At 37.2% G+C, this 15,092-nt stretch overlaps 4 protein-coding genes across 4 annotated transcripts; 2 read left to right on the top strand and 2 right to left on the bottom strand.

Moving 5' to 3' along the window:
- Window positions 1-2,002: 2,002 nt before the first annotated feature.
- On the top strand, window positions 2,003-3,536 carry LOC125210197 (protein unc-13 homolog). The gene is made up of 5 exons (XM_048109767.1): window positions 2,003-2,027; window positions 2,235-2,690; window positions 2,852-3,041; window positions 3,142-3,434; window positions 3,531-3,536. The coding sequence occupies exons 2-5, from the start codon at window positions 2,235-2,237 to the stop codon at window positions 3,534-3,536; spliced, it is 945 nt and encodes a 314-aa protein (XP_047965724.1). The 5' UTR covers window positions 2,003-2,027.
- Window positions 3,487-4,537, bottom strand: LOC125211004 (mitogen-activated protein kinase kinase kinase 1). The gene has a single exon (XM_048110673.1). The coding sequence runs from the start codon at window positions 4,323-4,325 to the stop codon at window positions 3,618-3,620; it is 708 nt and encodes a 235-aa protein (XP_047966630.1). The 5' UTR covers window positions 4,326-4,537; the 3' UTR covers window positions 3,487-3,617.
- A 3,598-nt stretch (window positions 4,538-8,135) lies between these two features.
- LOC125216120 (GATA transcription factor 12-like) lies at window positions 8,136-10,317 on the bottom strand. The gene is made up of 2 exons (XM_048117744.1): window positions 9,989-10,317; window positions 8,136-9,086 (listed from the first exon to the last, which is right to left on the bottom strand). Exons 1-2 carry the CDS (start codon window positions 10,268-10,270, stop codon window positions 8,400-8,402), a joined length of 969 nt encoding a protein of 322 aa, XP_047973701.1. The 5' UTR covers window positions 10,271-10,317; the 3' UTR covers window positions 8,136-8,399.
- A 1,344-nt stretch (window positions 10,318-11,661) lies between these two features.
- Window positions 11,662-15,092, top strand: LOC125215643 (thioredoxin-related transmembrane protein 2 homolog). The gene is made up of 11 exons (XM_048117125.1): window positions 11,662-11,964; window positions 12,048-12,092; window positions 12,362-12,418; window positions 12,859-12,928; window positions 13,013-13,054; window positions 13,244-13,317; window positions 13,893-13,963; window positions 14,048-14,130; window positions 14,298-14,407; window positions 14,603-14,665; window positions 14,835-15,092. Exons 1-10 carry the CDS (start codon window positions 11,701-11,703, stop codon window positions 14,663-14,665), a joined length of 879 nt encoding a protein of 292 aa, XP_047973082.1. The 5' UTR covers window positions 11,662-11,700; the 3' UTR covers window positions 14,835-15,092.

Below are 15,092 nucleotides of genomic sequence, written 5' to 3' on the forward strand. Positions count from 1 at the left end.
TTGTCTTCTTACTTAAGGTACATTCATCTTCTTTTGTTTCAAAATATAACTTAAAATGATGCTCTTGCATGCATGCAATTGCGCATACTTTATACGTTTTTGAGTTTGATTGTAATGCATAATTTGAGTGTTTTTTGCTACAAAAGCAATTTGTCTTGAATTTCTTCAAAATCCAAATACAAAAATCATCTATCCAACAAGACGACCACCGGGAGAAAAATAGTACCTCACGTAATATGAATGTCAGATTCAATTATTTTTGTACTTATATAATAGTAGAACTATGCAGTATGCACGAAGTAATGAGTCAACTTCAATGTGGATAATATTGTACTAAGTATAACTTTGATATCATATTAATATCTTTAGTTTTATTCTGGAGATCACTTAATTGGGTGCTCGACTCTTTTTTTTCTTCGCCAAAGTGGCATTTGCTGTTGTTGCTGTGACAACATTGTTACTTTGGCTAATAATTGAGATATATAGTATGGTATTTATTTCATTTGACAGTAGGCTATTTAGAGCAGTCCCACTTATATAAAATACTACTAGAACTAGTTATATACCGAGTCAATTCCTATAACATGAGTATAGATTTTGTTTCTATCGTCACCTACAATATTTAGTATTGCACTTTTATTTTTGTAATCAAGAAAGCCAACCTAGTATTATTAATTATTATATGCAGCATATATTATCTTCTTCTCTTTTACTATCACTGACTCACCTTTCTCTCTCTCTCTGCACAGAGCGACAATGGCGTCTCTCTTCAGAGACCGAACCCTCGGCCACTCCAAGAGAGACTCCTTCTCTTCCTCCTCCTCCTCTATCACCATATCCGCTGCGTCTCCTTCTTCCGCCACCTCCCGCTTTACCCCTCTCCCCAATTCCGCCGCCCTAACCCCTCTCCCCTTCCCATTCGGCGACCTAACCCCCACTCTCTCCGATTCCGACCTCCGCGCCACCGCCTACGAGATCTTCGTCTCCGCCAACCGCTCCTCCTCCTCCAAACCACTCACCTACATTGCCACCAACGGCCACGCTAATTCCCCCAACAGCAGCAGCTCGAATTCTAATCTGCAGAGGTCTTTGACGTCGGCGGCGGCGTCGAAAATGAAGAAGGCGCTGGGGATGAGATCCACCAGCTCGATGCAGAGCCCCGATTCGGGCAATTTGGGCTCAGGAGGGAAGGTGAAGAAGCCGGTCACGATTGGAGAGCTGATGAGGATTCAGATGAGGATTTCTGAGGCCGCTGATTCGAGGATTCGTAGGGGTTTGTTGAGGATTTCTGCTTCGCAGGTTAGGAACACTTGTTTTCTCAGTTCTGGAATTGGAAACGAGATTCAATTTTAGTATCTAGACTTCAATTGTGATTCCGTTTCTAATTTTTGGCATTTCCCAATAGATTGAGCTCTTGATCTAGGTGTGCAGTAGCCAAAATTTGATAGTTAATGCATGTTAAAATTGGATTTGTGCGATATACTTATTGTGCTTGGTAAATGGAAGTGGAAATTATTTCAATTTTAACTTAATGTTGCCAATATTTTTACCTATTTATAACTGGATGTTTATTCGATTTTGTTTTGATTGAGAGAGGGTGGATTTTTGCTATAAATGAGGTTCTAACTGTGTTTCAAAGCATAAGCTAGACCTTGGTTTTGAAAACTTTATTAGGTTTGAAGTAATCAGTGAAGTAGCCTTACCTCCTGCATTTGATCGTGCAGCAGCAGCAGAAGATGTTTAATTTGTGTTTTTTGGTTTCTACTAGTTGGATTATTGTAACCTATTGTTAACTACTGATTAAAGATTCTCGTTTTGCCTTCTAACGGTGATATTTATCTTCATTTATTGTGATGCTGAATTTCAACCTAATCTTTACTGATGTCTTAAAACGATATCTAATGCTGAAGTGAACCTGCTGAAGTTCATGATGTTTAGTGTCACATAGAAGTTAGGCTGATATCTGGAATCAGAAAAGAATATTTTTAGTTGCTCAGGCAAGTTGAAGTTGTGATTATTAATTTGAGGTATAGCTGACATGAAAGTGAATTCAGAGGCCATCTTCACTTTCATGAAACTAGCTTAATGATTATCGTATTATACAAAACCACCAAACATTTATGCTATCTGACATTTCCTGAACTTCAGTATTTCTTCGTGGTTCTGGTTTCCCAGTTTCTTTAGTAATGCAGCACACGAACTTGAATAACGTGTTTTATATTTCTAATGTACAGATGATGGAAAAGGCTGATTCTAGCAGGAGAGCATCGAGAAACCAGCTGAATTCCCTTCCCGTCCTTGCCATCCTGGCCAAGGATGTGGGTGAGCTTGCAGTCAAAGAGAAGGATACGTTTAGTCCTATCTTGAAGATATGGCACCCCTTTGCTGCAGGGGTTGCTGTTGCCACTCTACATGTTTGCTATGGGAATGAGCTGAAACAATTCATTTCAGGCATTACAGAATTAACACCAGATGCAGTGCAAATATTGAGAGCTGCAGATAAGTTGGAAAAAGATCTCGTCCAAATCGCAGTTGAAGACTCGGTGGATAGTGATGATGGTGGGAAGGCCATTATTCGCGAGATGCCTCCTTATGAAGCTGAAGGTGCAATAGCCAATTTGGTAAAAGCTTGGATAAAGACGAGGATAGACAGGCTAAAGGATTGGGTTGATAGAAATCTTCAACAAGAGGTATTTTCTATGATCTCTAAACTCAACAATTTATGCATTGAGCTAGAGGCGTACAGATACAGATACAAACAAGCCCTTATTACTTGAAATTCTAGTTATTCAACACCATTTTAAATTGTTACTTGAGTTTCACATGCCAATCCTTTTCTACTACTTGATAGGATTGGAATCCACGAGTGAATCAAGAGGGATTCGCTGCTTCAGCAGTGGAGGTTCTACGAATAGTTGATGAGACATTAGAGGCTTTCTTTGAGCTGCCAATACCGATGCATCCTGCAATACTTCCCGACTTAGTGGCTGGCCTTGATAAATGTCTTCAATATTATGCGACTAAAGCAAAATTGGGCTGTGGTAACATTGCATTACTCTACATAAAAATCTCTTTCCTGATATATAAAGTACGGAGTTACTTTTAGCAATCAATGAATGAAATGAAACTGTCCATGTGCAGGATCAAAAAATGTGTATGTTCCTACAATGCCAGCCTTAACAAGATGTACCACGGGTTCATCATTCAATTGGAAGAAGAAAGAGAAGTCGACCACCTTGCAGAAGAGGAATCCTCAGGTGGCTACTGTCAACGGTGATAACTCCACTGGGGTACCACAGCTATGTGTACGTATTAACACGTTGCATAAAATACGATCGGAGTTGGAAGTTGTTGAGAAAAGAATAATTACCCTGCTGAGGAACTCGGAATCTGCCCATGTAGAAGACTTCGCGAACGGGTTGGGGAAAAAGATGGTTGTTTTTTTTGTGTTTGTCTATATATGAAGTTTTTGTTTTACAAATGAAATCAAATCTAAACTAAAGCTAACATAAATCTTCCTTTGTGACCAGGATTAAATTCAGTCATGTATTTACAAATAAAATAAAATCTAAATTAAGTCTAGTGAAATCTAAATGAAGGATAAGCTAAGTAATTAATCAAGTGCATCCTCCATCCTCCACCATGTCTTCTTCATTCACATACGCCGAGAGGTTCAAATACTTATCCTGATCATCACCGCCGCTTCGCCACCGTGCTCGGCAGAGCACGCACGTGGCGGACCTCCTCCGGCAGCTCCTCTTCCACGCCAAGAAGCACTCCTCGTGTATCACATTCTTGCACGCGCCACACGCCACCACCCTCTCCTCCCTCCCCATCTCCTCCAGGCAAACCGGGCAGGCGGCGCCCGACTCCGGCACCACAGCAGGCGGCCGCACTCTGCCGCCACCACCGTCTCTCGACTTGGCGGAGAGTTGGTGGAAGCGGTCCCTGAGGGAGGCGGCAGCAAGGGAGTCGGCGGCGGTGGGGAGGGAGAGGAGGCGGCGGAGCTGGCAGGGGCGGAAGGTGCGGCGGGAGAGGCAGGGGTCGTCGAGGGGGAGGGCGAGGGCGCGGATGAAGACGAAGATGATGTGCTTGCAGGGGTTGGCGCGGTCGGGGCAGGAGCAGGAGACGGCGGCGGAGAGGTTGACGGTGTAGACGTTGCCGGTGGCGCCGAGGACGAAGAAGAGGGAGCCCGAGCGGTGGAGGAGGCGGAGGCGGTGGCGGACGGCGCGGATGATGCGGTCGGAGAAGGATTGGGAGACGGTGAGGCGGGGGCGGTGGGGGTGGTGGTGGTGGGGGGTGGAACTGGAGGCGACGGACTCCATTGACGATTATGGCGGTTATGAGGAGAGAGATTTGGGGATTATTATTGGTTGTGAAAATAGTGGATGGAAGAGAGAGAGAGAGAGAGATGCCTTGGAGAGTTTGAGGGTACACGATAGGGATTGTGTGAGGGATTTCAGTTTCCTACCAAAGTTGGTTGTGTTTTTTAAGGCACGTTAACTTGTACGGGCGACCCAAAGATGAATAAATCAATAATTAACGTTCGTTCTGATTAGTTTGACTCGATTCAAAGCAATTATTAACATGTTCTTTTGGAAAAAAAAGTATTTTTAGTGGGATTTAATTGCTTGAAGATAATATAAAATATTATTACCACTCAACCATAAACAATTTACTCAAATATTGGAGTACAAATTATAAATATCATCATAATTTTTTTTATGCATACTAACTAATACTATTAAATCTACTACCACCATTTATATGATCATGTATGTGATTATGTATAGAATGACAACTTTGTTGCCTAACTAAGCCACCACCATTAATTTATGCTTATTGTTGGCTTGTTGCATAGAATGACAACTTTGTTGCGTAACATACTATGTCAACCTAGTATCTTAACATGAGGTTAATTATTGCTCCCTCCATCCCGACTAAAATGACACATTTCTTAATTGAGTATAAGATTTTAGGAGTTATTGGTTAATGTGTTTAATTGGAAAGGAAAAAAGTGTGTGTAAGTATTAAATGGAGTGAAAAAGAGAGTTGAATATTTAATTGGAGGGAAAAAGTTACTAGAAATAGAAATGTGTCATCTTCTTTCTGACAAATAAAAAATGAAAGTGTGTCATCTTAGCCGGAATGGAGGAAGTAATGGTATAATTCAAAATCTTACAATTCTATATAATTATGTAAAACATTGTAACGATTACGTTATTTTTTGTGTTTGCGATAGCAATATCTAGAAATGCCCAATATTTGCGGTTCGGACGGTTAACCGTAAAACCATTACCCTCGGTTACGGTTCCGAACCGAAACCGTTACTTTTGGAACCGTGGGCTGGTTTAGGTTCCATAATATCAGAACCAAAACTGTGCCGGGTTTCGGGTGGTTCCAAATCGGAAGCGTGAAAACTGTCGGAAAACCGTGAACCGAGCCGGAACCGCTTAAAACAGTTCAGAACCGTGAAAACTGTCAGTTCGAAATCGAAACACTAACCACAAAACCCTCGCAGTTCGGTTTTAGTTCGATAATTTCTAGAACTGTACCGCTGGTTTCAAACCGTGGGCATCAATATCAGCAAAATTTCTCTTCTTACGGTTCAAAAATAAATTTCATCCAATAATCTACATATTAGCTTAAGCCACCGAGATTGGCCCATTAAACTGAGCCTGTTATATTATTAAGATAAACCGAAACCCAACTTTCTTGGGCTTATCTTCTTTCAAAGCAAATAATGATCCCTTTTAAATAATAAAATAATGATCGCTTTAATTTGTTTATTCAGTTTTATAAAGACCTAAATTTGTAATGTTTGTGCAACGTGAGGAGCACGTGCTTTAGTTGCAGTGTTGTTCTGTCTCCTCTTCTCCTTTGCACGGTTGCACCCTTGTCCCAGTTCAAGAGTTTGATTATTTTTTTTATTTTTTATTTTTCAATAAAAATTGGTTAAAAAAAAGGGTTGTAGATGCTGAGAGCAATCCACTATCATTTGCTTTTTATCATCTATGTTTCGTGGAATATAGTACTCCCTCCGTCCCAAAGAAGTTGGCACACTTTCTTTTTTAGTTTGTCCCACAAAAAGATGTCACATTTCCCTTTTTGGAAAAAGTTTTCTCTCACATGAATATAAAAATTATATTTTCTCTCTCCATTTAACACACAAAATAAAACCTCCTAAAATCCCGTGCCATTTTCAAAGTATGCCAACTTCTCTGGGACGGAGGGAGTACTCTCTTTCTCCACAATGACCATCATATTTCACTTTTACCATGAATGGTAAGTAGGTCATACGAAAACTCATTTTATTCACATTCTATTATAAAATTAATATAAAAAAGTAGTACTCATATTTCACTAACTTTTCCATCTCACTATTCTTTACAATTCTTAAAACTCGTACCCATAATAAATGTGACTCATATTATGGGACATAGAGTAATATATAGATGTATAAAAAATCTCTTGTTTTAGATCAAGACGTAAATAAAACGATTTTAATTGAATTCTATTGAATAATTAATAACTAACTAAATTAAGCACTTAGTAAAATTTTATGGGTCCGATATTGTCAATTTCTCATGTGGTTGTCTCCCGTACAAAAATGATAGTATTATAAACATACACACAGTTTGTATTTGACAATTACAAAATTGGGAAAAATCAATACGAGTAAAAAAAAAAAACCAGATAATGTCAAATGTATTTGTCAGTAACATGGTGGACTGGAGAGTGTACAGACTTTTTACAATGAACATTGTAGTTTACAATTAAAAGAAAAAGGAAAAAGTTACTGTATTTAATTTGATACTAATTATTTTTAACTGTATGAAAATGCTAAAATACATATATGGAACGAATAATACCATGAGGAAATAGGAATGATACGCTGAATAAATGCTGCACCTCACAATTAATGTTAAATATAGTATATACGCAAAACTATTCTTTGATCCACCACTCTATTCAGCTCTCACTGTCACTTTAAATTTTTTATTAATAGAGTTAATATATAATCTACATCTTGTTACTCAGAAAATATATTAAACCTTGGTGCAGAGGACATTAATTACAGTACATGGTTTCAGAATTTTAATGTATTTAATCATAGTAATAGTCAGAAGATATATTTTAAATATACTAAGATTCCATTAAATTAAAGTAGCATAGCTAGGCCTATGGATCAGTGTAGCCTTGGATCGCACATTACATTACTATAAAATTTAATAACGAAATTGCAGTACACATACCATAAGCTAATTAAATTATAAATAATCACAAAACTAAACATATTAAACCATAATTTCATGACCAATAGAGTAAAAATTGAAGTGGTATATATATATATACATAATACATCATATTTTTTCATCACATGTTTGGAGTGGAGATTATATCACTGGTCCAATATTGAAACTTAAAATGGACTGTGGACTTTTTAAAAGTAATTAAAATATAGAAATTAAAATTGTGAAGATTATGGATACTCACATGCAATTGCATGAAAGTAGGCACGTCTGACTCAAAAAACTCCACCTTTTCAAATTTTATGTATTCTTTCTCGAAAATCAATGCATCTTTGGTGGTAGAATTGAATTCCGTGCTTAAAGATATCATTGTCAAATATTTACATTTTACACAAAGAGACCTATCTATATGAATATAATCACCAATTTAAATTCTTTTTCATAACCAACCAAAGTGAATAAAACAATAAAGCTTTCTGTACTTTCATTTACTAACATTCTCTGTAAATTTCTCTTTGGAAATTCACCTCAAGACATATCATCCTCACTGAAATTCATGCTTCTAAAGTTTCGTCATATTTTTCAGTTTAATTTAAAATTTCTTCTTTGAGTGGTTTATATTTGGTATATGCACATATTTTGTTCATTTAATAAGCTATGCTTTCAACATTTCGATTGTCTTGTCACTTTGTATTATTGATATATAACTTTTTTTATGCAATCACAAAATAAAATAATAATGATTTTCTCTTGTGTAGGTAAAGGCTAAAATTTGAAAACCGACGCTACCGACATGAATGAATCGTACTAGTTTAGTTTGAAATAAATGCATGGAAAAAGTAATTGTTTGCCACATATATTAGATAGAAATAGCATAATGCAAATTCGAATTACGAAAATTTATTCAATAATTATTGCTCAAATACAATTCAATTTAGGACATGCCCCCTTTTCCCTCTCCAATTTTTCCTCCTTTCCTATTCGGTCTTCTTCTATCTTTTTTCACTTTTAATTAGTCCTCACAAATCTAAAAATCTAAATTCGAGGAGTTAGGATTCAATTGTCCTAAAAAAATTAACGAGCTTAAAAAAATCTAAATTAAAAAAATCCTCTCCAATAAATAAAATAAAAAGATTTTAATTAATGCTAAATCAGCTGGCGAAAATCCGGCCCAATTTGTTGATGGATCAAGTAATCATCGGCGGCGGCGGCGGCGTCAAAGATAACACCCTGGTGCTGGTGGTGGAGGAACTGCTGCTGCGCCTGCACCATCTCCTTCTGCCGCCGCAGCTCCATCACCTTCCGGTGCGAGTTCGAGTGCTTCAGCGTCACGAAAGTCGGGCTGGCCGCGGGCCGGTACTCGGGCACCAGCCGGCCCGACTTGTACCTGACGCCGCAGGCATTGCATAGCGTCTTTGGGCCCATGGGCCCAGTCCTCCACTGCGGCGTCTTGTCAGTGGCGCAGTGGAGGCACCTGCGCCCCTCCCCGGAGCTCTCGGGGGCCTCCTTCCTCCGCTGCCTAGCCCCCGGGGGCTTCGGGGACCTCTTGTTGCCCCCGCTCGACTCCGAAGAGGACGACATGGCGGGGGCTTCTGGTGTCACTGGCGGTGACACCATCATCAGGCGGGAGGTCCAGTTGCCCGGGGCCGCGCGGGACCGCTTGCTCCGCGCCTTGGCCGGGACCGAAAGGACCACCGGGGCCGGTTCGGGCTGCGGGGCCTCGTTGGTTCGGGCCTTCACGCCTTGAATCAGTTGTAGCTTTTGCAAATCTTCACTTGAAAATGATTCGTCAGCGAAGCTCGATAGCCACTCCAGCTCAGCCATATCTTCATACTGTAAATTTTAATGTCACATAAATTAAAATTTTATAAAATTTTCTATAAAATGAAGTAATCAAACTTAAGCTAAGATAAGAGACAAGACAAAAAAAAAAGGCAAAATACATTCTTAGGTCCTTATACTTTAGTCAAAATGTTCATTAGGTCCTTGTACAATTTTTTCATTTTAATAGGTCCTTATACTTTTCATAATATTTTTATCAGGTCCTCGTAAAGATTAACCGTGATGATTGGAGATTAAAATCGAAGTTTTTTTTAGAATAACAATCCGAATTTTCTATTGATTATTTATATATATTGAAAGATACGTTTCCCTGAATATTTATAATCATAAGATAAGTTAAATAATAAAATTAAAAGTTTCATTAAATTTAATTAAATATAAATTATTATCTAAGATAAAAGTAAAAGAATATTTTAAAAGACCTAATAAAAGTTATAATCAAAGTATAAGGATCTATTAAAACGAAAAAATTGTACGAGGATGTGATGAAATTTATGAGAAAGGTACAAGGACTTATTAAAACGAAAAAATTGTACGAGGACCTAATGAACATTTTGATTAAAGTATAAGGATCTAAGAATGTGTTTTGCCAAAAAAAAAAGCAAATAAAAGCAAGACGGCACCATAGTAATTCTCAAAAAACCATTAACAAAAAAGTTACTACTATTCGGTAATATTAATTGTCACACATTTTCCTTCTTGTATTGTCACATAGTGACACATTTTCTAAACTAGAAACAATATTATGAAGTAAAATTTTATTCGGTCTCGCACTTTATTTTTTCCACCTGACTGACTAATTTCGTGCCTAAAAAGAAAAAAATTTCAGTTTTAGTGGGAGGAAACTATTTTCCAACAAACAACATTGTGAATTTTAGGCCGAAAAAACGCACCGGGACGCAAAGGTCATTAGAGAATTGGGTGGCGACGTCGCTGGCCTGAACAAAAGCCTGATCGGCGGCGGCAGAGAAGGTGGAGGAGGCGTTGAGAGGGGCGGCGGTGGAGGAGTCATCGGCATCGGCGTCGGCGTCGGGGCCAATGGCGTCGTGGTTGGAGAAGTCGAGGAGGTCGTCGATGACGAAATGGTCGTTGGTTTTGGCGTCGGAGAGGCGCTTCTCCGGCGCGAAGGGGGAGGAGGAGTAGTAGTCGGATTGGAAGAATTGGGGGGTTTCCATGGGGGAATGGGGATGGAGAGAAAGAGGGAAATAGAAATAGGTGAGTGTTAATTTTAGGGAGAATAGGAGTGAGAGAAGCGAGGGGAGGGGTTTATTTGCGCTTTAATGGGGACAAGCTTGCCTAAAAAATTGGAATATGAATAGGGAAATTATGGCTTGGAAATGAGTTTTGGGTTAGTTTGTTTTGGCATGTAAGAAGTCTTTATGAAATTTAACACAATATTCGTTTCAAATCATCTCTAATAATTCACATACTATTATTGTGTAATTTTAGTTTCGATGTATTAAAATGTTATCGTTTTGAGTTTTAATTCATGCCATGCCATGGTCATTACTTGTATAGCGAAGAATTCAAAACATAATTTTTAGAGCGGATTGAGTGGAAATGGTTTGCAGAGAAATGATATGCTACATACTTTATGTGAGCTCCTTATATGAGCACCACTCCCGTTTGACACACATTTAGAGTTGTTCGTTTCGATTTATCTATTTAGTTTTACTCTAATACATTAAAAAATGTTATTACAATTTTTAATTTCACAAAACTCATAAAAATCAAAGCTCGATTTGCTCGATTTCTCAATAATTTCAAATAAATGAATAAAATAATAAATCAAACTTTGATTTTTATGAATTTTGTGAAATTAAAAATTGCAATAATATTTTTTAATGTATTAGAATTAAGCTAAATAGATAAATCGAAACGAACGACGCTAAACGTGTATCAAACGAGAGTGGTGCTCACATAAGGAGCTCACATAAGGTATGTAGCATATCATTTCTCATGGTTTGCATACCGTCGAGTATTGAATTTATGGAGGGGTCGAACTATAATTTTATAATGCAAGTATTAAAAATTTCTTCTCCAAAACAATTATGCAAATCTTCGTCGATCCTTATGTATGCCAGGTCCATGTAAGTGAAGATATTATCCATGTTTATAATATTATCACGAGAAAGCAGACAATTCAAATGTGATCTCACAAAAAAATTAATCTTTCAAGTGTCGACGAAATGACTCAATAAAAATGCAAATAAAAGATAAACGATTGCAGGGGAAGCAAATACTCAAAAGATGAGTGGAATGAATGATTGAAAAAAACTCATAACATCTACTACAAAGCAAGCAATAACAATTTTTAATAAACTTATGAATAAACATCCAAAAACATATGTTCTTCATGACAATGACGATGTTGATGATCAACAAATTTAGGAGATTATAAATTTATAAGTTAATGTTTGAGAAATAAATATATAAGAATTACACGTAATTGAGGAAATATGATTGTTTAGTTATGTCAATAATATATAGCTACTCGATTTATATGTTGAAACAGTTTTAAACTAGGAATAGTTTTTGTAACAGAAATCCATTTTTTGAAGGGAATGCAAGGCCCGTTTATATATGTGACGATCCACAATTATATATGGTAATAGTTGGGCCTATTGGCCTGATATACCGGCCCGTTTTCAGCCCGAAACATCAGAAATTTCAAGGGAGAAAATCTAAAGCGATTTTGCAGAGATCTGCGGATTTGGAAATGTCGTCGATCGGATTTCATTGGATGAACCGTATGGTTTCGGAATCCTACTATTTGCTGCATTGCTTGGCTTTCTTCTCCTACATTCCTGTTCGCTGCGCCGCCGCGCAAGTCCTCTCGTCTCGCAGCTCAGCTCATCTTCTTCACCGAGTAAATTTGATTTCAAGTTTATGTGTTTTTTGGTTCAATATTATTTTCCGGAATTTTTTTATTGATTTGACTGTTTATTGCAGGAGATTCAAGCTTTCCTTTCCTTTTGTGTTTTAGCTGCTATCAAGGTACAATTATTCCTTTTTTCGCACCCAATTTTTTGGTTAGTTACGATCGAATTGTTTGATTTATGGTATACGGTTAGGGTTCATGTCGACCTAAGCATCTCTGTTTTAGCTGTTGTAAATTTGGTTTGGAGTTGTCATGCTTTTGGTACATCTATGTGGGGAAATGGTAGGAGCTGAGTGATGCTGATGTTATTGTTTTAAATTTTGAATATTATGGATATCATCGTTATTAACTGGTTAATTTAAATTTTCTTGATGCTAACTTGCAGGTGGTGAGAACGGAATCATGGGAGGCATTTATATCAGATACTTTATTCTATGCAAAGGTATCAAATTGATTTCTTCTTTTGTCTTGGATTTGATTTGTTATTGCAACGTTATTAAATGAGCCGGTGATCTTAAAAGAATACGAGTACAATCTCATGCATTCTGCACGCATAATGCATTTTCCTTAGCTACACATGGGCCTTTAGAAATTAGTAGATCAAAGTTTGATGAATAGAGATGAAACTGAACCTTCTGTAATGCATATTTACATAGATAGAATCCAAGTATGTGGCCAAAGAATTTTAGCTAAACTAATGTTTATGAGGAAGTGGTGTTTGAAGAAGTTAGTGTTATTTTAAGGGGAATAGAATTGGGGATCATGTGCAATAATCTTTATATTGCATATAAGCTTTGACTCTGTGTATTGTTGTATGCTTGCTTTGCTTCATTTATGTGCTTTCCTCTCTATTTAAAGGAATTAACTTGAGTTTGTCTTCAGATTTTCCTTGCTGCTATTGCTTTGGTGCTGGACTATCACTTGGCCTTGTGGTATGCTATAGCATTTTTAGGTATGTCTGCAGTCATCAGCTTTAATTGGTCATGCCTAAAACTCTCTCAACTCCTAATGCACTTATCTTGCTTCTTCATGACAGTTATATATATCATTGCCCAACAACCTGCATATGAAGGATTTGGTAAACTTATGCTGAACTCAAATGAAGTTCATTCTTTTCTCTTCTATTTTGATTTTGTTTCTCTGCCATTAAGTTTATAATTGCTTTGGGACTCTCAAAGTGGTGAATATGCATAGCATAAATATCTACTGTCTTCTCTAATTACTTTTGTCATTTAATTTTTCTCTGTTTTTTTTTTACTTTAACTAGGTGCATCAAGTCCTTTGACACCGCTCCAGTTGGAAACCGTGCTTACTGAAGTGAACACATCAAAATTTTGGATGGTTGGTGTGTTCTCTCTCTCTCTCTCTCTCTCTAGCCCAGTACTTGTAACAGCAGCACTAGGTTGTATATGTAATATGTCAGTATGTGTAAGGACAGAGGATGGTGTTGATGACGGGGTAGTGTACTGAAGACAAACATAAACATAATATTGATTGAGAACTCCATACTTGCTCTAATTGACAGGGCCAAGAAATGTAAAAGCTTGTGAGAATCATCTTATTATGAAGAACAATACATTCAGTTACCAATGTATCAATTTTATAACCTGTACTATTACTTTTGCTGAAGTAAGCATATTGGGTCCTATATTGGTGGACTTCAATCCATGTATCATAAGAGACTTGTTGGTTCTAGTATAAATTGTTTTGAAATTCATGTTTATGCTAATGTTATATTAGTTACTATTCTAATTTAGGTGGAACTTGTAAAATTTTATTTTATCTACAAATGCTAGATTATTACCTAGTACTCTGATCACTTGTGCCATTCTACTGCTACAAGTGCTTTAAAAATGTTGCTAGTTCTTTTCTCCTTGGCAGAGAATTCCTCAATTAACTTTGTTCAATTTTTCCAGGTTGAATTTCGTTCTCTATCTACCTCCAGTTGCATTCGAGCAAGTTCCTTTATTCCCGAACTCTCGGTTACGTGAGTTTGGAGCTTTCCTTATCTATCTGGTTTCATTAAGGTTCTGAGTTTATTCCTTAATACATTGACTGATTTCTTTTGCAGATTCTCAAATAAAAATTTATCATTTGTAACAGTTGATCTTGGGCTGTTTCCAAATGCTGCTGAGAAGTTCGGAATCAGCCTTGGTAGGAGCCGTTTTCATTAAAAGACCATAGTTGTTGAGAAGTTTGGAATCGTTTTTTTAACTCAGTTTTTGAGTAATGAGTTAATACTATAATGATATAGGAGTATTTGTTTCTTTAGTATATACGTATTCCAATTCATGATCATTTGATGGGTTAACTGATAACAGGAAGTCTGCACCAACTTCCCGCATACGTATTGTTCCGTGATGGAACTGGGATAATACGATTACCTGAGACGGATTATGAAGCCAAATTTTTTGAGGCTCCTGTGTCCAAGGTTATTTCCACAAACCGATTACGTTCTCCTATGACAAAAGAGCTGGTTTATTGATGTCTTTGCCTATAAAAGCATGTCTGGTCTGAACTTTGTTTCATTCAGTGTGACCTAGTTTCTGACCTGGAGTATACAACGCCATTCATTCTTTATCCAACTGTTCTGTTGATAATCATACTTGTCGAACTGTTGTTGCAGAAACTTCTTTGCCGGCATTTTGAGCTCGATAAAATGCTCCTCGACTACATAAATGGTAAATAGGTAAGCAACAAAGCTCTGCACATCGTAAACTCAACAGATTTTCCACTCTTTACTCTTACCACCTGAGTCCATATTCATGATCTTCTGATAAGCTAACAATCGTCTGTCAGTTATATATACGAAGAAGGCACGTTTTGTGATAACTATATGCATTTATTGGTTATTGCAGGCTATCCTTCCATTTGCTAAACTTTGGTTGATCGAAACTTGAATAATGTGGCAAAATCTATTACTACTATACACATACTGGAAACATTGCTGCTGGAGGTACCGTGTTGATATTGTGTTATCTACCTTATTTGATTGTCAAATTTTCTACTATTTTAGTAGGAAATTTTGAAATAATTTTTCTTTTTTTTGTCTTATGGTTTTCAACATACTGCTTTGCTCTTTTTCTATGTTATTTTATTAGGTATTTATGTGTTTT

The sequence above is a fragment of the Salvia hispanica genome, chromosome 3 (assembly GCF_023119035.1).
Source record: "Salvia hispanica cultivar TCC Black 2014 chromosome 3, UniMelb_Shisp_WGS_1.0, whole genome shotgun sequence".
NCBI classification, from domain to species: domain Eukaryota; kingdom Viridiplantae; phylum Streptophyta; class Magnoliopsida; order Lamiales; family Lamiaceae; genus Salvia; species Salvia hispanica.

What these genes read in the sequence shown, in the direction of transcription:
- LOC125211004 (XM_048110673.1), bottom strand. Translation starts at nt 4,325, where the DNA reads ATGGAGTCCGTCGCCTCCAGTTCCACCCCCCACCACCACCACCCCCAC.
- LOC125216120 (XM_048117744.1), bottom strand. Translation starts at nt 10,270, where the DNA reads ATGGAAACCCCCCAATTCTTCCAATCCGACTACTACTCCTCCTCCCCC. An exon ending in CTAATGACCTTTGCGTCCCG is followed by an intron (nt 9,087 to 9,988) that starts GTGCGTTTTTTC and finishes TAAAATTTACAG; the next exon opens with TATGAAGATATGGCTGAGCT.
- LOC125215643 (XM_048117125.1), top strand. Translation starts at nt 11,701, where the DNA reads ATGGTAATAGTTGGGCCTATTGGCCTGATATACCGGCCCGTTTTCAGC. An exon ending in GTATGCTATAGCATTTTTAG is followed by an intron (nt 12,929 to 13,012) that starts GTATGTCTGCAG and finishes TCTTCATGACAG; the next exon opens with TTATATATATCATTGCCCAA. An exon ending in ATTCCCGAACTCTCGGTTAC is followed by an intron (nt 13,964 to 14,047) that starts GTGAGTTTGGAG and finishes TTTCTTTTGCAG; the next exon opens with ATTCTCAAATAAAAATTTAT.
- LOC125210197 (XM_048109767.1), top strand. Translation starts at nt 2,235, where the DNA reads ATGATGGAAAAGGCTGATTCTAGCAGGAGAGCATCGAGAAACCAGCTG. An exon ending in ATAGAAATCTTCAACAAGAG is followed by an intron (nt 2,691 to 2,851) that starts GTATTTTCTATG and finishes ACTACTTGATAG; the next exon opens with GATTGGAATCCACGAGTGAA. An exon ending in TAAAGCAAAATTGGGCTGTG is followed by an intron (nt 3,042 to 3,141) that starts GTAACATTGCAT and finishes GTCCATGTGCAG; the next exon opens with GATCAAAAAATGTGTATGTT.